Below are 25,354 nucleotides of genomic sequence, written 5' to 3' on the forward strand. Positions count from 1 at the left end.
ATTAACATAGAGGGAGCCTACCTTCCGCGCTTCCTGACGACAAGATCTCAGGGACTGGTTTGCTGCATCTCCTTCTAACACATTGTATCGAGAATCTATAATGACATTCAGTGTGAATATAGGCACGGAAGAGGAGGACAACTGTAGCAGCTTTACTATGCGTAAGAGTGAAACAGCACTAATCCAAATAAAAAAGATGGTGTCGTCACTTCGCTCTGAATGACACTCTCTCTATGCTAATATTTAACTCTATGTTTACTTTATTGGAAAAATGTAAATGTAAAGCCAAGTGACGTCACGATGCGTTTTGGACCACCTGTTTGAATTTGAATTTTTAATCGTCTTTAGGAGCCAAACGAAAGACAAACAAAACTTGTTTATCTTTGATACATGTTTTAAATTATGTTCTGGTATGATTTATAACATTTTTTTCGAATTTAAAAATTTATGCAAGTTCCCTATTAAAGTTTATCGAAATCACATTTTTGGAGTCCATAAACGTGTCAGTTACAATCACTATTGCTCTGGGTGCTATTCAAAACAGCTTAAATCCCGCTGAGCCTAAGCGGATTAGTGAAACTATTATAATAAGATGCTTAAGAGCCCCAGAAGATTTATGAAGTACCGATAATTTGGGCATTTTAAAATATTTTCCCTCTCTCTAACTTATGTACCTACCCATTTGATTTCAGATTGATTTATATCAATTTCTGCTCTTATTATTGAAAATTAAGAGTTGGCGCAATGATAAGAATTGACCGTTAATTTGAAACTAATCTATTCATATAAATTTTATTGAATTTGAGTGACATTATTTTTTCCATAAGATGTGTGCGGTGTCCATAAGATGGTGGTAAAAAAAACATCTTTATGTGGTATTAATCCTGGAGATGGTCGAGGTTTGTTATCTCCACCAAGCAAGAAGACTGAAAAAGAGATGGACGTTGTGAGAAAGCACATTCTTTCCTACCCCCATTATGAAAGTCATTATTGTCGGCAACGAACTACAAAGAAGTTTCTGTCACCTGACTTAACAATAACTAAAATGTATGAAATGTACAAAGAATTAAACGATCGCCCAGTTTCACTAAAATTATACAGTATGTCCCTGTAAGTTGTATCCATATGGAAAACTTTCTTATTATTAATTTTACGAAAAAAAGTTATTTTTTATAAAAAGTTCTGCATGGTCCAAAATCCAAGATTTAATCATCAGATATTAAATTTTATGAATGTTATACGAGGTATGTCAAAAAGTTTGAATTTCACTCAAGAGTAAATGTTTGTATCACGATTAGTTTACCGTGAATATACGATGCTATTAAATATTACTTTGGCAAATTAAAGAATATTCGACGACATTTTCTGATAGAACTCTTTATTGATTGCTATACGTCTTTACAGATCAAAGTTTTGTTCGCTACTACTCACTAAAATTACAAAAATCTCTCGCCCAGAAATCCCGTGTGGTGGGGAAAGCAAAAATGTCTTTATCTCTTCTACAAAATTTCACCTTAGAAAAAACGTAATTAACAAATCGTCATCATTCATGCCCCGGAATCTTATATGAACAAACTGGGGAATTTCCCCAATCACTTTCACTACCGTCAGCTAATAAAGAGAAATGACAGCCTATCTCGCTCACGAAGACTTTAACCAATCATTTATGTTAACGCCATATCTGAATGTCATAAATAAAATAATCAAACGAGGCTTAACTCGGCAATGTCAATTCTGTCAAAAGTAATGACAGTTAGTGGAAAAAATTTTCCATTAGTTTACAGTTTTTATTTTTTATTGTATTACCTTTAACGATTTGTTCTTAGTAATTTCAATTTAAGTTGGTTCCTTAACCTTCGTTCATAAAGTGTAGTTTTGTTTTAGTTACGAAACGAAAGAACTTTTGTGTTGTTTTAATAAAAAAACTGAACATGGTTTATTATTGTTGTGTACCGTTGTGTACAAATCATAGAAAAGTTAGAAAAATGCATAGATAGGTAAATAGTAATTAGTTTATAATTTTTTTATCTGAAACAACAAATAAATACACGTACCTATATTTAGAAAAACATTGTCATAACTTTTTTTATATCCCTTTTCCTTACTAAATTTTACAGCAAAAATAACATATTTTTGTAACTTGGGAATTCCGAATAATTTATGAGGATTACTTAGATATTATTTAAATAAAATACTTTAACAAGCTTAGTAAGTTCTGGTATTTTATTTTAATAATATAGGTGAGAAAGAAGATATTTTAATTAGTAACGAAAGGGCCCGCAAGAGGCGCTGAACGGATGAAATTAATGCTTGTCCATTTAAATTTCCCGCCAAATGGTGATTAGTTAACACTACGGTCGCAAGTGGCGAAAGGAACCAAATTTTTACAGTGAGTTGCCTATCTATCCGGTAATACTATATTATTAATCTATGGTCATCATTGTCCTTCCACGAAGCAGCAACATAGCTTGCCTCGCACAAACTTTCTAACTACCTAACTTTATAAAGAGAATCAGGAATACAATTGACAAATATTACCCAGAACTATGGGTAAGAATGAATGTATTTTAATCTATTAAGTGATTTCTCGAAAATAATTTACCCAAGCTTTAGGAATACTCTGATATGCATCTACATGTAAAATAAAATTGAAACAAAAATTAACTAAACCATAAGGAGACGGAACAGTAAAGTAGCATTATTTTTCACAATATTGAAAATTGCTATTATGAAAAGTTGTTTGTAATTAAAAACTATATTCTAATATGCAATTACATCCATCTAATTGAAAAAAAATTTTTAGAAAAATTATGGATTATTTTCAGTTATTTCAATTCTAATAACTCTTTTATTATTAATTTTACGAAAAAAAGTTATTCTTAATACAAAGTTCTGTATGGTCTAAAACCTAAAATACAACTATCTTATATCAAATTTTATCAATTTTTTACGAGGTATGTCAAAAAAGATAAATCTCGATCAAAAGTAAAGTACCTTTATCCCACATAACAATGATGTTCGCATCACGTTCTAAGCATATCCTACCAACATTCGTCGAAGTATATCCTTTTTAGTATATGCGTAGTACAAGCATAGCATGTACCATAAAAAACATTCTAAATTTCATGTTCTTTGCATGTGCTTCGAAGAATATTCTTGCACCGAATATACTGAGCACATTCGTGTATTACGTAGTATCTCGGAATGTTCGTAAAAGTTTATTCTTAGAATATACCTTAATCGAATATTCTTAGTATATGCGTAAGTATATGCTTAACACGTACTTGTATATACTTTTAAAATATCTAAAAAATAATATACTGTATGTACGTACCTATAGGAAGAAGAATAATGTTAGCCTATATAGATTATCAACTTCGCGTTAAGAATAATTAATAAAATTTAGGTATTTTGATAGGTACTACTGAACTATCTAATTCATTTTTTTTAAACCGTTTTAATTGTATGGTAAAAAAGTTTAAAACTTAATTCTATTGAAGAAAAATGAGAAATTCTCGTTCCTTTTTGAATTGAAATGAATATAATACTATTTTGATTTGAGTTTATACCATAAGTATTTTTACCTATAATTTTCGGGAATCCGGAAACGGCTATTCATTGTCATTCTGACCCCTTGCATTGCATATTATTTTATACCTGCACAAGGGAAGGGGGTAGGTAACGAAAGGGCAAAATATGAAAATAGTTTCCAGAGTACAGTTAGGCATTTATGTTTACGCTGTTAAGACGAAGCGAAGACGAAATATTTCTAGCTACAAGGACTAAAATATTTTTAAGAACATAAAAAGCAGCTTGAAAATAATAAATTCATATTGGTACTTCAATATTTCCTAAATACCTAGTAAGTAAAAGTATGTATAATGTATATAGATATAGTCTGTTCGCTAAACTCAGACGCAACTTCCTAGATATTTTAGTCGGTAATTTTGCCAATTTTAGTAAAATTGGCAAAAAATAATTACTAAATAGTTAATAATCACTAAATAGTTAGTAATTTTGCCAATTTTTGCAAAATTGACAAAAAACAAAAAAATTATCGACTAAAATATCTAGCCAGTTGCGTCTGAGTTTAGCGAACCGACTATACCTATAAATTTTAGTAATTTACATACATATTATATATATTTGGCTATTATATAATTATATAAGCAGCATTTTTATTTTGATGTGCACATAATAACTAAATATATTACTTATATTTTATATATAGGCTACTTACCCATATAATATTTATTATACATAGGTACCTATATAACATAACTAAAGTTTATATATTTTATACTTACTTTTTACGTAATATTGTAGAATGTAATAACTACATTCTCATATGTAATTAGAATATGTAAATAATATTAGTAAAACCTAGGATGAGATTGGGTGATGTTGAAATACTTCTGAGAAATACAGCACATCCTTGGAATATTCTTCCCATATACTAAAAATATGTGCGATAGTACATTCTAAGTATATAACTAGAAGGTATATAGCACTTCCTTGGAATATTCTTCCCATACACTAAAAATATGTGCGATAGTACATTCTAAGTATATAACTAGAAGGTATATAGCACTTCCTTGGAATATTCTTCCCATATACTAAAAATATGTGCGATAGTACATTCTAAGTATATAAATAGAAGGTTTATAGCACCTCCTTAGAATCTTCTAAAAAGTATGTTCTTGGTATATACTGAAAAGAAGTGCGGTAGTACATTCTAAGTATATACATAGAACGTTTAAGTACTGTAATGTAGTATATACTCAGTATATGCTCTGCACATTCGCAATGGTAATTACGCATATTCTAAGTATATACTTTTTCTGAAAAGTATGTTCTATGAATCTACTAAGAACATGAAATTGTTATGTGGGATAGTTCAGAATATTTCAATTAGAAGGATGTAATTACATACTGAAACACAATTTTTAATTCTTAAGAGGAAACAGTAGCGATCAACAGGTAGCGAAAATGAGTTCCAAGATTGCGGCTGTAATTTTGAATATTTTTTCGAGATATTTGGCACACTTATTTGTAATATAATAAAGAATGGCGGTACAGAGACCAATTTGAAAAATATATTAATATGTGGAAATTACTCTGTAATTAAATACAATATTAAAAAAGCGAGCCTGTACCGCCATTAAGAAGAGCAAAAAAATACGCTTTCTTTAAATAAACTTTTTTATCCGATGACTAGATTTTGTGTCATTTTGGAACTACTAAAATTTTTTATTTCATTAGTAGTTCCAAAATGACACAAAATGTAGGCATCGGATAAAAAAGTTTATTTGAAGAAAGTGTATTTTTTTGTTCTTCTTAATGGCGGTACAGGCTCGTTTTTTTAATATTGTATTTAATTACAGAGTAATGTCCACATATTAATATATTTTTCAAATTGGGCTCTGTACCGCCATTCTTTATTATATTACGAATGCGTGTGCCAAATATCTCAAAAAAATATTCAAAATTACAGCCGCAATCTTGGAACGCGTTTTGGCTACCTGTTGATCGCTACTGTATCACCTTTAACTTTTCATAATAACAATTTTCGATATTGTGAAAAATAAACGTATTTTACTCTTGAGCGAAATTCATATTTTTTGACATACCTCGTATAAAATTGATAAAATTTGACATAAGATGGTTGTATTTTAGGTTTTAGACCATGCAGAACTTTTTATTAAGAATCAAGTTTTTCGTAAAATTAATAATAAAAGAGTTATCTGAATTGAAATAACTGAAAATAACGTTAGTTATCCATAATTTTTCAAAAAAAAAATTTCAATTATAAGGATGTAATTGCATACTAGAATATAGTTTTTAATTCCAAACAACTTTTCATAATAGCAATTTTCAATATTGTGAAAAATAAAGCTATTTTACTCGTGAGTGAAATTCAAACTTTCTGACATACCTCGTATAATATTCAAAAAATGTAATATTTGCTGGTTAAATCTTAGGTTTTGGACCATGAAGAGCTTTTTATGAAGAATAACTTTTTTTCGTAAAATTAATGATAAAAAAGTTTTCCATAATATGGATACAACTTACAGGAACATACTGTATAGTAAAACTTTTCATGACTTGAACTTGGCTTTTGAGTAACCGAAACAAGACACTTGTTACAAGTGTGATTTGTTGCAAATGAAATTAAATGTAGCAGATGACGATGACGATGACAAAGTTCTAGTGACTAAGGAGAGGGATGATAAGTTAATAGCTTAAGGGTGTCTAGTCGGACAAACTTTGATATATGGGAACACTGGAACAGGGGAAGTTTTAATTGTGGAACAGGTTAAAAATTTGGAACGGTCAGACCACGAAAACGCCACATGTATTTTGTCCGACAGAACAGACTTAAACTCTTCGAACAGAGATTAAACTCTCATGCAAAAATCAGACTGCTATTTATCACCAAATGGGCGTTTTAATGAGTTTTAACATGTAGAATATGTCAAATGACAGAAATTATGACAGGTGATAATTAGCAGTCTGATGCATGAGAGTTTAATCTCTGTTCGGAGAGTTTAAGTCTGTTCTGTCGGACAAAATAAATGTGCCGATTTCGTGGTGTGACCGTTCCAAATTTTTAACCTGTTCCAAAATTAAAACTGCCCCTGTTCCAGTGTTCCCATATATCAAAGTTTATCCGACTAGGCACCCTTAAGCTATTAACAAATTTTCAGCTTGCTATTAATCAACTTTTCTTTCATACGCGGGATCCAGACCTATTTAATATGGTCAACTTTGCTCATTAATATGTGGCAAACACATTCACCTTTGTTGACAAATAAATTGGTCCTGTGTAGGATGATCGATTTTCTCAGATTATTGTTGTTTTCAAAATAACATTACCATGACCCCCATTGCCCCGTTTGTCAGACGTTCCGTGACGTTTACAATATTTTCTTATCGATAGTGACTAAGACACCTATTATATCAAAATTCAAAGTTCATATTTATCTTAATTGTTGTTTGGCGAAAATTAATATTAAGAAAGGTTATCGCCGATTTGTAATGTCTAAATTTTGCCTGTTACAATAAGACACTTCTATTTATAAACCAGTATTTATGGATACTGAAATATTGAATTTTATTGGTTTTATTGATGGTGCACAATACCTATTAACTTGTTTTCGGGACGACCTTGCTATCAAAGGTGACAAATTGTTGAAGTTGGCAAATAATTTTATTAATCCGTACCAAAATGATATTTTCTCGAAAAATATTTGTTTTTCTCTAATCTAGTAGTTATTTTTGTTACAAAATATTACACAGGCTCTGTGCCTATTACATAGAAAATAAGAAAAACACAAAGTTTTATCAAACTAGATTACCCTTATCCGGACAGGTCACATTTTTGAACATAAATTGAAAGGTCTCGTCTCAAAGATGATTGTATTATAATCCCAATACATTTTTGTCATTTTAATGTAAGATATTAATATTTATTTAAACAAAATAACCTTATTCAAACTTTTAAATATGCTAAATTATATATCCATTGTTACAATGTCGTACTGGCTTATATCGGAAAAGAAATGAATGGCAGAATTTACAAAACAGTCATCAGACCAATAATAATATAAGCGACAGAAACACCACCCGACACAGAGAGGACAAAAAGATTGCTCGAAACAGCAGAGATGAAAACTCTTCGAAAATCGATTTTAATACATACTCTATGGGACAGAGCGAGAAGTACAGATAACATGAATAACTGGGTAAGAAACAGAAGAATGGAATGACCACATAAGCCGAATGACAACAAATAGAGTAGTAAGGACAGCGAGAGACAGTTCCCCAATAGGAAGACGATCAGTGGGAAGACCACGAAAACGATGATTCGTGTTAACTACATAGGTAGATACATATTTTATAAAATATTGAAAAAAAAATCAAGATTATCATCTGCAGCAATCACTGACCCTCTTCATGTTCATGTTTCCTTGTTTAGTGCAGAAATTATCGTTATTTTGTTGTACAAGACCCTCAGTATATGGGTTAAACCCTCAGTTTAACACCATCTAAGTACCTATCTTTACGTTTGCTTTTTTATCTTCTATCTTCTGAATGTTCGTGGTCAACAGGTGAATTATCTTCGTTATCATCGACATTTTTATCCGATGATTCTTAATTACTCTCGTGATTATATTTTATACCGCTATATCACTTTCATAATAGTTTTTTCAAAATCTGTAGAAATACATAGAGCAACTAGCCATAGCTCACAATAACGATAGGAGGTATCGTCTCACAAACTACGATAACTTTATTTTATCCTATATTTCAGGCACAAGTTCTCGTATACTGGTTAGAAATTCATAAAAAGGTTAATTGACCAGTCGGTGTGTAGGAAGCGTTGCCAACTTGTCGGATACGGATTTATAAATAATAATAAATGTATATTGAAGATCGTCTCACAGACGAGACCTTTCCGATTAAGGGTCAAAGACGAAAATAATAAACTTTTAGTGTAAATATTAGCAGATGATATTGTGCTAATAGGATAGATGAGGCCAAAGAACTTTTAAATTAGCTCTACCTTTCCTCGCTAGAAGGGGGATTGAAAATAAATATATCTAAAACCCATATGATGACAAATCTTGTTGTCAGAGAAGAGATATGCGTAGGTACAAGATACATAGACCAGTTAATAACTTATAAACATCTAGGTCATGAGATTCGCATAGGAAAAGACAACCAAACCATTGAGCTTCTATGAAGTATAAGACTGACTTGGGCAGCCTTTGGCAAGCTGAACCATATTTTCAAATCTTCTGACATATCAATATGTCTTAAAAGAAAAATCTTTAATCAGTGGACATACAACTTTATGGTTTAACCATGACCAGGAGAACAGTGCAAAAGATGCATGTGTCTCAAAAAGCAATGGAGCGTGCTATGTTGGGCGTTTCACTACGAAACAAGATACTAAACAATCAGCTACGACAAAGATCTGGAGTGGCTGATGCAGTAGAAAGAATAGCAACACTGAAATGGAACTGGGCAGGTCACGTGGCTCGAATGACAGATAACAGATTGACAAAGCGGATACTGAAATGGAGACCAAGAGATGATGCCTACCGAAGCAGAGGTCGTCCACCAACAAGTTGGACTGATGATCTAAAACGTTGTCATAGCAATTGGATGCAGGAGGCATAAGATCGAAATAGATGGAAAATTATGAGGCAGATCCACGCCCAGCAATGGACATAGATCGAAGATCGGACCAGCGAAGATTGAATTATAAGTGTACGAAAAAGATAAAAAATAAGCAGTATGTACTTAACACAAAAGTAACGAATTTTCTGTGAGACTCTGGGCGCAGAAGCGAACTACGAGCAGAAGAAAACTCAGAAATAACTGACTCTCTTAAATTACCAAAAAGTAAAAATATAAAGGGAACGAGCAGATTAGGGCTTCCAATCCCGCAGCCTGAGTTCAATCTCGGTATTTGCGGGACTAAGAATTTTCAATCCCGCGGGATCTCGGTATTTGCGGGATCCCGCATATTGAAAATAGTCATATTATTATAAGGCAAATAAAACAATAAATTAATCAACTAACTCCACATTTATTTAAGTATTACTAATAGTATGAGATCACAACTGTTTTTTCTTCACAAAAAACAGTAACAAATACAGGAAAAACAAAAATCTATCTTCAAAAAATACACCAACAAAATTTAAAAAAACAACCAACTGAATTTCAACTGAAAATTAATAATATAGTGTACTAATTTAGTTGCTATATTACTTAGCTATAAGTTACTATTATTTAGCTTAGCTAAAGCTTTCAATTGAAATTGTTTGCAAAGGAAACACAACATATTGGATGGTATGAATAAAAACGGAGTATAAACTACAAGTACGTTCTCATGAGTATGACATAAAGTATAAGTTTATACTACATTTCATATGAATAAAAATATGTTGATGTGATGAGTTTCTGCTCACCGTACATAAGAGTAGATATTACCGCGTGGAGTATGTACTCCAAAATCTAAACTGTCATCTGCCAAAATCCTGGGTATTTTAGACACAATATAGCCAGCAGCAGAAAATTCCCATTCGGCTTCCATTCGTCGACGTTATTCCTTTTTAGGCTTTATATATAAATGTAAGATATTTTCCCATTGACTCGCCAGATTCATAGAGTAATTTCTATTTTAATAATGGACTCAAGTGTATTAGCTCGAGATGGCGACGGGCAAAGTAAATACATTACATGTTGACGATATAGTTAACTCTAACTCCTGTTGCAATGTAAGATCAAGATCGGAACCCGATGATGGAACCTCTACATTGTTTGTCACGTGTTTCTTACTTGATCAGCCTCTTCGTCATCATTGCTCTCAGATGAATTTAAAGGGCTGAAGTTCATTTCCGTTACAAAATCATTAATTTCTTTCTTTTCGAAGTAAACTTTTCGGTGGGAGATTCTCCCGGGAGATGAATAGTTTCATCGTCACACGACACTTGGTAACTACGAGGCTTTTGGAGATAAATCAGTAGTGCAGTCACATTTCTATACGTCGTTGTAAAATACGGCGCAAAGCCAGTTTTTTTTTTAATTTTGAGCGTAACTACAGCAGTAATGTACGCTTTTTTCAGTCCCGCAAATCCCGCGGATCCCGCACCTGTAATCCCGCATCACGCGGGATTGGAAAATGACGCGGGATCCCGCAATACCGAGATCTCGGTATTGCGGGATTGGAAGCCCTAGAGCAGATGTATTTTTAAAACAAATCAAATATAAAAATAAAAAAATAGAAAAATGATCTAAACTGGATGAAACCTTGAACACGTTTAATAAACCAAATCCATTTACGGATTAAAAAAGATGTATTATATTTAAGATATATCGAAACGTGAGATTAATTAGACAAATACTTTTTTCAATTTAAAGGAGGTCACATTCCTAGCCTAACCTTCATTCTGCGTAATGATCTGTTCATTCATCTCATACTAACATCGCATACTCATACTAACCAAACGAATCACGTAAATAATACCTATAAAAGTTACACAATCAGTTACATTAACTACTTGCGTCTAGTCTGCTAAGTCAAGGTTTTTCTTTGAGATATTTTTTATAATGACGAGATTCTTATTTTAGATAACTGTTTTAAAAAATGTAAATAAATCGCTTATAGTATTTTAAAACGGCTTAGACATGAAGGACGAAGTGGCAAAAAAAATTAAAGTTTAAATTTTTTTAGTTCTCAATATAAAAATTGATTAGGATTATCAGTAGTAATTGCAAAAGAGCTCTAAAATTATTGAATTTTTCCCGAGTGACACTTTGACAGTTTTAATTTCACGAGCCGAAGGAGAGTGAAATTATGTCAAAGTGTCACGAGGGCAAAAATTCTATATTAATTTTAGAGATCGAGTGCAATTTGTTGCGATTATTTCATGAATAAAACTGTTCAAAACCAAAATTGTATTGTAATTTATTTTTGTAAGTACAAATTAGTACAATTAAACACACAGTTGTTATAAATATTTGATGGTAGAAAGTCATCACTTTTATAATTTTTAAAACATTAATTGTCATTAATGTCACTAAATGTATTTTTTCATTGCAACGAAGGGCATCTGACGTAATATACTTGACGACGGGAAATTATCAAAAATTATCGGCTATATTATCACAAGAGAGTGAGAATAAATTGAAAATAATGCGACAGTTTTTCGAAAATTTGTTGTCTGGCAATAGACACGAGAGCCCGCAGGGCTCGAGTGGCTATTGCCCAATGACAACAAATTTGAGTAAAAATGAAGCAATATTTTCTTATTTATTCTTACTGTCGTGTGATATTCGTAAGATTATTTTTTAATACGTATATTATGGATATTTTCTTAAATGTGACAGTTGTCAAAACTAGGAAACTGGTTGCCATTAAACAGAAACAATCTTTTTAAAAAAATTCTATCGGTAATTTTCTACAGTAGATAATTCTCAGTATAATTTTAATCTGATTGGTCGGAATTAAACACGTCATCAAAAATCTTACTATACGATTGGAAGTTAAAATCATCAAAAAATAATCATCTTAATTTTGATTTATGTAGCTTTATATTGGTCAGAATCTCCTATGAATGAAATAATCAGTAGTAATTGCACAAGAGCTCTAAAATTATCGAATTTTTCCCGAGTGGCACTTTGACAGTTTTAATTTCACGACTGAAATTATGAGTCGTGAAATTATGTCAAAGTGTCACGAGAGCAAAAATTCGATAATAATTTTAGAGATCGAGTGCAATTTGTTGCGATTATTTCATGAATAAAACTGTTCAAAACCAAAATTTTATTGTAATTTATTTATGTAAGTACAAATTAGTACAATTAAACACACAGTTGTTATAAATATTTGACGGTTGAAAGTCATCACTTTTATAATTTTTAAAACATTAATTGTCATTAATGTCACCGAATGTATTTTTTAGTAGTAACGAAGGGCATCTGACATAATATCCTTGACGACGGGATATTATCAAAAATTATCAGTTTAATTTTTATTTCTGTAGCTTTCTATTGGTCAGAATCTCCTATGAATGAAATAATCATTTACAATACAATAATATCAGGCCAAATATAGCTAAAAATCCACCAAGCAAAAGCAAATTCATGTAAGTAGCTAAAAATCAATATTTAGTAATAATATAAATAAATGAACACTTCTTATACTAGTGTTTCCCAAACATTCTTGTCCCGTAGACTACTTACCGATTACAAAAGTCCTATTAATAATTATAATTTGCAACAAATAAGGTTAATTGAAAACAGCATTAGTTAGGTATCTATCTTTATTCAAAATCCTAATCTGGATCCCAAATCGAAGTTATAGATGGCCAGCGCTGAGTCCCGACCTTAACATTATTGAATACGTATTAAACACGTATGCGACATGCTTGATTGTCACATTCTTCTCGACATGATCTTGTGGGCGTAACCGACACAACTGTGAGATGAGATGAGATGAGATCAAAAATCTATAAGGCCATCTAGACGACCAATAAACACGTAGGTATGCATCAGAAACCAGACCTGAGGCAGCCAAAACACAGAGAGTGTTGAAACAGCCGAAATAAGAATACTTACTTAGTGAACCCTAAATATAAAAAACCAATGGAAGAATCACGTCAGTAGGATAGAAGATACGAATATCGTTGAAAGCGAAAGGGACAAATCACCAAATGGCAGAACAAGTATCATTTGTTCTTCGAGATATTGAATACTTCCGGAATAGAGATTTTGAATAGAGTTGGAGAGTTGGAGATAAAGAATATCCTTACTGTGAAATGTTATTCTCCATTTTAATGGCACTTTTTGACTTTTTGCATTTATGTACATTTAGCTGCAGCATTGATGTAGGTATGCATTACTGAGGCCTGCCTTCGCCAACATTTCAAACCATAATTTTAAGGGTACTGGCCCATAGACCTCTAAGTCAAGGAACACTATACAGGGTGAGTCATGAGGAACTGTACATACTCCTACCTCGTATATAGGCTCCTATCGGGAATAACAAATGACCATTAAAAAGTGTATGCTCCCCTTGTTTAATAATATACAGGGCGAGTTTCGCATTTTGACAGAAATTTATATTCGTCATAATTTTTGAACGGTCGGATCGATGTGTTTCTTATTTTGGTCAATCGTTACACTATTACCACCTAATCAACTGATTTATTCAAACTAGAAAAAAATCAGGTCCAGCTTTAAAAAATTAGTTCGTTTGGGTCTTAGAAAAAATTTCACACTGTATACGCTTTTTGAAAACTCTAATATGGATTTTACAAATTAGACAAATAGGCAATTAAAATGGCCTATTTACTTTTTTCCCCACACGATTACTTAATTTTTTATTAAAAAATCAAATTTGTCAAAATCGGAATTTTAACCTAAAAATGAAAAAAAAAGATGAAATCACGGTTTAACTCGCTAACAACGTTCCATTTAATTTTTTTTTCTGAAATTTTTACAGCAGATATCTCTTACCATTGTGAAGACTATGACAATTGTTGTAGACTTTCAGTCTTCTTCTCGTAAAAGTTATGAATTTAAAAAAATAAAAGATGCAGCTTCGTGAATTGCAAAGTTAAATCGCAAAAATTAAGTGATCACGTCTATGTTAAACTATAGAGTCCAAAGAGAAGTGTTATGGGGAGTTTTAGATCTAGACGTGTTATAGAAAGAAAAATGGTGAAACTTTTAATTTTAAGAAAAACGTTGTTTAATTTTTTTTATTTTTATGGTAAAATTGCAATTTTGACAAATTTGATTTTTTAATAAAAAATTAAGTAATCGTGTGGGGAAAAAATAAATACGCCATTTTAATTGCCTCTTTGTCTAATTTGTAAAATTAATATTAGAGTTTTTAAAAAGCGTATACAGGGTGAAATTTTGTCCAAGACCCAAACGAACTAATTTTTTAAAGCCGGACCACATTTTTTTCTAGTTTGAATAAGTCAGTTGATTGGGTGGTAACATAAATCAAATATTTGTTTAAAAAAATTATTTTTTGTAATAAAAGTTAATTTTTTTTAAATCTATGGTTCACTTTACCAAATTTTTAATTCACAGTCAAATTTGATTTTTTTATAAAAAATTAAGTAATCGTGTGGGGAAAAAATAAATAAGTCATTTTAATTGCCTATTTGTCTAATTTGTAAAATTAATATTAGAATTTTCAAAAAACGTATACAGGGTGAATTTTTTTCTAAGAACCAAACGAACTAATTTTTTAAAGCCGGACCTGATTTTTTGCTAGTTTGAATAAATCAGTTGATTAGGTGGTAATAGTGTAACGATTGACCAACATCAGAGACACATCGATCTGACCGTTCAAAAATTATGACGAATATAAATTTCTGTCAAAATGCGAAAGTATATTATTTTTTTTTTTTTTTTTTTTTCTTTTTTGGCATGGGCTGTCGCCACTCAGCCAGTCACAATAAGTATATTTTAAAAACTAAAAACATTTCAAAAATATAAAACAACACAAAAATAAGAAAGATAAAGAAACGTTACCGTAAAGGTGGTTGTTAATATTGTAAATATTGTATTCAGGAGTTAAGGTAGGAATAAGACAGGGTCACTTGCTTCTTCTCGTCTAGGGACCCTTCAAGACATTTCGTTTAGACATAACTAGACTAGGTCGCGGATAGGAGGTAAATACATATGGGATAAAACAAAGGTAAATAATCATGTGTGGATAATGCTTAAAGGTTGATTTTACTTTTACAAATAAATTCCATTAAACAGTCATATATTTTTTTCTTATTTAGAGAAAGTAGGTAACATAAATTATGAGGTGGAAATATATTATATTTTAATAAATTTTCAATTAGTTTATTAGTTTGTTGAGTATACTTTGAGCACTCAAAAAATATATGATTTAAGTCTCCCTCTTTTTGACAGTCTAGACATAGATTTGAAGATAAAATGTTAATTTTCGCCAAATGAAAAGGATAACAGGCGTGCCCAAATTTTATTCTAATAATGGAAGTTATATATCTGCGGGGAACCGAATAATTTTTAAACCAGTACTCAGTAGGCACTTTAGGTTGAATCATCGCATATTGTGAGGAACTATGTTTGCTAGATTCGTTCCATGTTCGTCTCCATTGTTCGTTAACTTCATTTTTAACAATTGCACATATATCTGGATTAGAAGGTTTATGTCCGGTTAACGATCCATGTGTGATGGCTTTTTTTGCTAATAAATCAACATGTTCATTACAGGTGATACCTATGTGTGCTTTAACCCATAGGAAATGCACTTCTCTTCGTTTTTTATAGATTTCATAAAGTATTTTTTTAATTTGGAAGATATAGTTGTTTAAATTATGACTTGGAAATATTATTGTCTGAATAGCTGTCAGTACGGAAAGTGAGTCAGAAACAATTACTGTAGACTTATTTTCTGTATTCATAAAATATAATAAAGCTTGATAAATTGCAATTGCTTCAGCGGTGAATATTGAGAAAGCATTATTTATTTTATACATTTTTTCTGTATTGTTTGATGGGACATAAAAGGCACATCCAGTGCCAAAGTATATTATTAAACAATGGGAGCAGACACTTTTTAATGGTCATTTGTTATTCCCCATAGGGGCCTCTATACGAGGTAGGAGTATGTACAGTACAGTTCCTCATGACTCACCCTGTAAGAGTAGGTAAATTTTTGATTGTTCCTTTCTCTTTAATTTGATAAAGTACAATAATTATACTTTCAACACAAAATCTACCAGCCCGGAATCTACTCTGATATTTTTTCCTTATATTTCAACTAATATTGCAACTTCATTTAAAAAAAGATAAAACATGATATTACCCGAAGGTTGGCTGTATACCATCTAGTTAAACAAAATTTAACGTGAAGTAAAACACTCTCTGGTGTAGTTGGTATATTTAATAAAAATTAAAAAAAAATTTAAAAATCCAAAAGGATTACGTTCTTAGTGTGGTTCAATGAAGACCTAATCACTTTAAAAAAATCTCTTGATGTGATACAGTAGAGCATCATGTTGATGGTAGTAATCCATTGGCATCCAATTTAGGCCAAATTCTTTTGCAAATTTTAATATGTAGTTGGAACATACATCTTAACCAGTGTTTGGCATTGTGGCTATTTAGCAAGGACAGGGAGTTCACTGATGATGGACTGATAAGTCCGAAAACGTTCTGAACGTAATCCTTTTCAATTTTAAATTTTTTTTTAATTTTTATTAAATATACCAACTACACCAGGGAGTTTTACTTCACGTTAAATTTTATTTAAAAAAAGATCTTTCAACATGAAGGTGTATGCCACAGCCACAAATGGCAGTTGGAAAAGACTATACTATTTCAAATTGTATTAACTTTACGGACAGTCTAATATGGCAAAGACATTAAAAGACTGGTATGTATGGGTTATAAGGAGCGTATGGAAGCTTCTGAACCAGCAAGAACCATAACTAAATAACACATAATGGGACAACGCCCAAGTCGTATAGGTATGGCCCAAGTACAGAAGTAGGAATAAATGGAGAGGATCTAGCAGGGTCGAAAGTAACAACCTGGGCTGTGGAGCAAAAGGTAATGATGAATTATATGTTAATGAATGAGATGAAGTTTTTGCTAACTTGAAGAGAATGCGCAATAAAGTTAATTTCAGATGGGCAAAATAATCAAAATTCCTATTCCCTAATATTTTTTTGTTAAATTGTATTTGCTTGTTAATGTTAATTCATTTTTAAATATTCTATTAATAGCCATTCATAAAAAGTAAATAAATAGTACTTACTAGCCTCTTTAGGTTTTGGTAGGGGCTGCAGCTGCAAATCGGCATTGGGCTTCCAATTGGCTCTCCAAAAAGAAAAACGATTTGGACAACATCTTGTACCAAAATTTACCCTTCCCATAGTATTTTTAGGCAGTAACACACAAATATAATACGAAAATTATTCCCAATTCTTCATTATTAGATTTGGAATAGAAAAAACTTTCCAAACATTCAACTTTTACTAAATATCAATTATGAAAGACATTGTAAACTATTTTATCAATAATTACAAATATTTTTACACGAGTCGCGCGAAAAATGCGAATAACAAAAAGCACTTGTCTGTAATCACACAACCGACTGTCTGAGCGCGATTCATAATACCAACATTGGCATTGGTTGATTGAAATAGCTCCTACGCAATTATTCATACTTTATTTGTTTTTTTCGAACACCTCCATGTGCGATTCATACCCGGAAGACTATATTATTCTTATGCAATTACTACGAGATTATGGATGAGCAAAATTTGAGATTATGAGCTGGCAAAGGAGAATTTAAAAAATTCTGTAAATTTAATCTTGATAAAGTAAAGGCGGGTTCTCATTAGTCAACCTCATTGATCAATAGCGTTGATTCTATGCAACTGAACATAGAATTCAAATTCACACTATTTCAAGGATATTGAATTCAGGCTACAAAGTGCTAACTTTAATAATGGCTGTAAAGAAGAAAATTGTGCATGCTGGCGTTCACATTGGGTGTGAATATTTAAAAAACGTACTTAAAAATAGGAAAACAAGAACATCTCTGACTCTCTTTTGCAACGGAAACACCTCTTAAACGTTTTGGTTTATGATGGTTTATGTTTATACAGATCATCTGTTTCTGTACCACTTATTTTATTTGCTTTTATTATTTTATTCAGTTCAACTTTGTAGGTTCTCCGGATACTTTTAATTTTATTTTTAATATCGTTTAGAGTCAGGATTTCTATTTCCATTCCAAAATGATTAGCTTCATAGCTTTTTTCCCGCTTTATTATAGTTTTATATTGTTCACTCCTAATTATCCATAGCACTCCTCTCTCTGGTATAGTTATAGAAACTTGCAGATATGGTTGTCTCTTCATTTAAAATTTGGCATTGTTCACGAAACTATAATATGTCTATGGTTTTCACAAAGAATTTAACCTCATCTCATATGCTTACTATTTAACTCCACAAAATACAAGTCAACGCAACTGAACGCTAGTTCTCACTGTCAAGCAGTGTTCTATTTGATAGAATCATTTCCATTGATCTATCAAAAGTAGGAAGGCTTTTCAGTTTTATTGAAATACCATATGATAGAACAATATCGCTGAATCGACGCGACGTTCATATAGATCTATTTTTCTTCTATAGCATAGAATCAAGGATATTGATCAATGAGATTGACTAATGAGAACCCGCCTTAAGATAGTATTTTAAATAATTTTAAAAACTGAAAATCAGTGTCATATAAAATGGAAAAGCAGATGTTTTGAAATAAACTCAAAGGTAGAAAGAAGCTTGACAAACCATTAACAATCTAAGCAAAAATATAATGAAAGAATAAAAAATCCCAAATTAATCCTCCTTTACTCTTTTCTCTATCGTAAGGATGTAGTGGAGTCTGCAATTCGCTTGACTATTTCTGCCCAATTATCTCTCTCCTGAGCGTGTTTTTTTGCTTCGGAGAATCAGTAACCAGTCATGTCCTGTATTTGGTCCTATCATCGTACCTGGAGATCTTCCTCTGGATCTTTTGCCCGCTATGTTGCCTTTAACTATTATTCGTTCCATGTCTTCTCTTCTTCTAGTTATTTGTACACAATATATTAGTATATTTTGGTTAATAGCTGTAGTGAGTCTAGTGTTAAATTCTTCTAGTATTGAATTATTTGTGTGATGTGCGGTCCATGGTATGCGCAACATTCTATGGTAGACTTAAATTTTAAATGCCAGTATATCTACGCTTCGAATAGGCTTTTTGATGGTGTTTTTTGTAATGTCGATGTTCTTCTGTTCTTTCATATTTTTGTAAGTTTGACTGATCTGACCATTATGAGGTGTCGACGGATCTTGTTTTGGCACCGTCCACCGTTATTGATGATGGAGACCAAGTAATTAAATTGGATGACCTCTTCGTTCTCTACCATGTTTTTTATCTCTGTTTGGTTGTTTCTGTTTCTATCGATGATCATTACTTTGATTTGTGGTATACGCTTGTTCAATTGAAATCCGTCTGTGGTCAGGTTAGTTTTGGAAACAATTGTAATCATTCAACGAGGTACTGCAATGTCAGTGGCGTGCGGTGACTTTTTCGAAAGGGGAAGCGATTCAATAAAGATATAAAAATATTTTCTTAAGGGTCGAGGGTCGAGCAACTTTCCACCTGATAACACTCTGATGCGCAGGGGCTCTCTATCAGCAAAGTACTTAATTATGTGAGACTTCCTGCGTACAAGGACTCACACACTAAATCCGTGACGCGTGAATGCGTGAGGCACTCTATTCCCGCTATTTCTAGTGACTAGTGACCTATCATTGATCTGTATTGCTAGCTCGGGCCTTGAGTCCTTGCGCCGGGCTTGGTTTTCTAAAGAAGAATCCTATTTAAAAAAAATATACTCCGAGGCATTTTCCACAACACACAACTTTCACTAAAATGACACTTATTTATACTCGAGGTCTATTCTCCTATCAACTTCTGATAATTGTTGAATGCAGTCTTTTTTAATGGATAATAGGGCTAACTTTCAAAGTCTGTCTTCGCTTGTTGAATTTCTTTTAAACTCTTAATTTGAAACTTTTAATGCATCTTAATACTGCAAAACTTCGTTCAACTGATGCACTTGTGGCTGGGATAGTTAGTAGTACTAATTCACACAACTTGACCACTTCACACAGCGACTTGTTTAAACCAGTAGTTATAAAGAAATCCCAGATTTCTGGGTATTTCTTTATCATTCATGTCAGTTGTTTCATAAATGATACTTAACTGAGAATGCAAAGCTGGGATATCAAAAAATTTTCATTATTTAATCGTAATGACATAAATTCCTCTGTGGGAAATTTTGATGAATTATAATTAGAAATATTAAGATTATATATAATTCTACAAATTTTAAATCGTTAAAATTTTGAAAGCTAGAATTCATTTGTTGTAGAATATTATCAAAAGGTCTCTTTGTTTCCTCTGTTTTCTCTGTCTCTCTGTCTCCGAAATTATCAATCTTCATTATTTTTCTTTCATGTTCAAACCCCATATGTTCAGTTTTATCCCAAATATTTTTAAACTGCTCTCGTTTTTTTAATTATCGTATTAATAAAGTCATCAATTTGTCTTATACAAAATGCAATACCATTTGATTTCTGTAAAATGTCAAATAAAAGATCAATAAAAGGAAATATCTCTGCAAAAAATTTAAATCGAAATATTCTTTAAGCGAATGTATGTAATACCTAAGCACCCCTTAGCAGCAGTAACAGTCGGAGCATCTCACTTTCGGGAAGGCGATAGGACGAGCGCTTCCATAACATACCAAAATTCGCGCGACTAGTGGGTGCGGTCATTGAACCCTGACCAATTTTAAAAGGGACAACTGCATGACAAGCGGCGATTTTGAGATGCGCTTCTGCCAGGAGTGGACCAAATAGTTGAATTGTGTGTATATTGAGTTCGTTCGTACGCGATTATTAATTTTTAATATTTTTCAATGCCTATTGGCTAGGTAATATGTAGATTATTTGGATTAGGGAAAAAATTTTATTATTAAATATTAATTAATAATATATTTTTTTATATCGACGAATAAATAGGGAAGCGGCGCTTCCCCCGCTTCCATGGACCGCACGCCTCTGTGCAATGTTGATTATGTTTTTAAACTTCACAATGATTGGGTCCTACCATTTGTATTTGACTCCGATTTTAAGTATTGTGACAATGCGTATCCAACTGTCCAGGATTGGTGTCGAAAATTTAAGAGGGTAAGAAAAGAGACCAGTAATAAGCCGCGAACAGATTATTGAGTACTGTATTAGATGTATTGAGTACTGTATCAACAGAGAGAAATGTAGCATGTATGGAAGTTTGGATTAGAGAAAATCGTCGAATTTCAATTACAGCAGTTGGATCCCTCGTTTTTTGCGACCGGACTAAAAGAGCTTGCGAATGGGTTTATTTTTGCATACATACAGGGTGGGGCATTAGTGTGACAAAGTCCAATTACTCGTTTGTCGTAAGAGATATGAAAAAAAGTTATTCACACAAAAGTTGGGGAACGGATAGGACCATAATTTAAAAATATTTTCAGATATACAGGGTCACCGGTATTGACAGGGTGACACAAATTTATGTTATTTTAAATAGAACGCCCTGTATATTTTTACATTTTTGAATTTTCCTCGACGTCTTCTTTCTCAAAATATAGGGTTTTGTAATATTATACGAGGTAGTTTAAAAGATAGTTACGTTTTATTGTTAATTTCGTAGCAATATTCACACCCTGTAGAATTGTGCTGATTTGACATCAAAGTTTCTGTTTATGATCAAACGATTTTTAATATAGTCTACTGTTGTTAAACACTTATAATATAGCGGAAAGATTAATATTAACATACAGGGTTGGTCAAAACTCGGAATGAGTATTTTCTGAGTTTTCTTAAATGGAACACCCTGTATTTTAGTATTCTAATGAAATGACATTTCATGGTACTTTTTTATTTCTTAAGCATTCCCTATACCTAAGTGCTTTAATTTTTGAGTTATTCATGATTCTTTAATCCAAACTTTAATTGCAACAAAAATTACGTGAAATTGTATTAGGTGGCTGTGCAAATATCCAATCGAAAATAACTTTTTGAAAAAAAAGTAGATATTAACTTAGACTGATCCTAAATTTTTTAATTTTGGATGAGATATCCAAATACCTACGTAGTTAAGATTGTTGGTGCGTAAAATATAAATAAAAAGATACAAGATTCTACCTAGTTGGCTATGACAAAAAATTTGCTGAAACATTTGACATTATACTATCTTTATAGTTCCAGTTGCTTTGTTACCATTACTAATATGAATTTTTCTAATGAGTAACTGATGAGTAACTGATCAAAATAATTTTTGTGCTAGGAGAGTACAACAAAAATGTGTTACTAGCAATAAGAATTTTTCATTAGCAATTCGCTGATAGACGAAAACCAAGAAGAGAAACTTTTGAAAGTACACTAAAACGATTTTAACAGTCTAGGTCTAGATAGTTAGATTATAAGAACGTTCTTCCTAATATGCAGATCCTCAGTTACACTATGGATTGCACTTAATTCATTTTATTCATTTACAATCGTTTTTATTCGACCAGGTTTCTGGTAATTTAAATATCCAGTCCGTTAAAACCGTTTTAGTATTATTTCAAAAGATTCTCTGCTTGGTTTTCGTTTATCAGGGAATTGTTGATGAAAATTTCTTATTGCTAGTAGCACATTTTTGGTATACTCTCCTAGCACAAAAACTATTTTAATCAATTACTCATCAGTTAATTATTAAAACAATTAATATTAGTAATGGTAGCGAAGCAACTGGAACTATAAAAATAGTATAATGTCTAATGTTTTAGTAAATTTATTGTCATAGCCAACTAGGTAGAATCTTGTATGTTTTTATTCATATTTTATGCACCAACAATTTTAATTACGTAGGTATTTGGATGTCTCACCCAATATTAATAAATTAAGGATCAGTCTAGATTAATAACTACTTTTTTTTGAAAAATTATTTTTGATTGAATATTTGCACAGCCACCTAATAAAATTTCACGTAATTTTTTTGCAATTAATGTTTGGCTTAAATAATCACGAATAACTGAAAAATTAAAGCACTTGGTATAGGGAATGCTTAAGAAATAAGAAAGTACCATGAAATATCATTTCATTAGAATACTAAAATACAGGGTGTTCCATTTAAGAAAACTCAGAAAATACTCATTCCGAGTTTTGACCAACCCTGTATATTAATATTAACTATATTAGACTATATTAAAAATCGTTTGACCATAAATAGAAACTTTGATGTGAAATCACTACAATTCTACAGGGTGTGAATATTGCTACGAAATTAACAATGAAATGTAATTATCTTTTAAACTATCTGGTATAATATTACAAAACCCTATATTTTGAGAAAGAAGACATCGAGGAGAATCCAAAAATGTAAAAATATACAGGGTGTTCCATTTAAAAAAACATAAGTTTGTGTCACCCTGTTAACATGGGTTACCTGTCAATACCGGTGACCCTGTATATCTGAAAATATTTTTAAATTATGGTCCTATCCGAGCCCCAACTTTTATGTAAATAACTTTTTTTTGTATCTCTTACGAGAAGCGAGTAATTGGACTTTGTCACACTAATGCCCCACGCTGTATTACTTTCTATTGATGACTTCGTAATGATCTCTTTTAATAACTTTCTTTGGTCAGAAGTTGAACCTTCTGCAAGCAAGGTCATACTAACATTGTTTTCGACAATGAAGAACCCTTGCTCATAGAGTTTATAAAACTTAGAGTGCATATTAATCAAAAGCTGTATAATCAAGCTTTAAACAAGCTCCATTTAGCAATAAGACGAAAACTTCCAGGGTAACAATCACGTGTTGTCATGATCTGTGTCACTGTGTCTGTGGTTTGAATTCTCTTGCTAGATATTTTACTTTTGAGAAAAGTTAACTAGATTCTTGGCGGTCAGCATGTTCTAGTTGTGCTCAAACCCTTTAGTATAATTATTTTTGTCCCCTCTGCATAAGTGTTTTATAGTTCTATTGAATTTGATGTGCCACTTCTAAGTTTTCGCGTTTCTTCTACAAGGTTCAGAGTCTCTTCAGTCATCCAATGTTCTTCCTGTCTATTTTTTCTTTGAGGTTTGTGTTGTTGCTAGCTTGAGTGATCCAATTCTTTGTGAATTCCCACGTCTTGTCAGGGTCTATGGTAGTCACTCAGTGGCGTAACAAACTCCGTCGGGGCCCTCCCGCAGAATTGAAAATGGGGCCCCCTTTAAAAAATTACTAAATGCGACTAGTGTAACAAACACTTTACAGCCCAGAAAATGTACGTGAAATACGGCGATACCGTGTAATTTTCAGTGTCACCAAGTCACCACCGAAGTGGTCAAGTCAATACTTTTCGAGTTATTTAGGAGTGAAAATGTTTATTGTTAAAAAAAATACGTTTTCAGGCGGTTTTTCGCAAATAACTCAAAAAGTAAGTATGTATTTGATCGAAAAAAACATTCTCAGCAAAAATGTAGCTTATAAAAAAATGAAAAAATTAAGTCTATCGACCCAGTAAAAGCAAAGTTGTAGCTCATGAAAAATTGTTCTTATTCGTCAAATTCCAAATCGAATATTTAATATAAAATAACCAAAAAATGAAGCATTTTTCGGAGTAAGCTCATTAAAACATTTTTAAAGTGTTTAAAAAAACTTTATTTTTTACAAAAGTTTCTAGCATCAAAATTAAGCGAGCTGTGCTCAAAATACAGTTAAAACCTTTTTTGGTTGAAAAAAATTGTGAAATTCTTTCTCTATTTAGCACCCCAAATGAAACTAATCATTACTGCTTTACAAATTACTTAACTTTTTTTTATATGACTAGTAAGTTTCACCGGTTCAAAGTGCTATTTTTGAAAGGGCTTAAACGAGTCAGTAATCACGAGTGTATGCAAATTTTGAACAGCCACATCTTAACCAATTTTTGTCTTACAGAAAAACAAAATAAAGCACAAAATATTTACAAAAGCAAAACCTACATTTCTTTACTGTTTGAGTTTTTTCGTATCACTAATACTTTATAAGTTATTTTGTTTCGTATATTTTTATGTACGAATAAGATCAATTTTTCATGAGCTACAACTTTGCTTTTACTATGTCGATATACTTTATGAATACACCATTTTGTTTTTGTTTTTTTATAAGCTACATTTTTGCTACAAGCCGCTGGAAAACGTGTTTTATTTGTTGAAAAATAAACATTTT

General features: G+C 31.8%; 1 protein-coding gene across 1 annotated transcript in view; it reads right to left on the minus strand.

The window, feature by feature from the left end:
* Positions 1-17,685, minus strand: part of LOC114324609 (annulin) — a 42,757-nt gene extending 25,072 nt beyond the window's left edge. The window contains exon 1 of the mRNA XM_028272476.2: positions 17,327-17,685. Coding sequence (XP_028128277.1) covers positions 17,327-17,444 — 118 coding nt within the window. The 5' untranslated portion in view covers positions 17,445-17,685. The remainder of the gene's footprint in view (positions 1-17,326) is intronic.
* Between the last annotated feature and the right edge of the window lie 7,669 nt (positions 17,686-25,354).

Source organism: Diabrotica virgifera, chromosome 1 (assembly GCF_917563875.1).
Source record: "Diabrotica virgifera virgifera chromosome 1, PGI_DIABVI_V3a".
Classification (NCBI taxonomy): Eukaryota; Metazoa; Arthropoda; class Insecta; order Coleoptera; family Chrysomelidae; genus Diabrotica; species Diabrotica virgifera.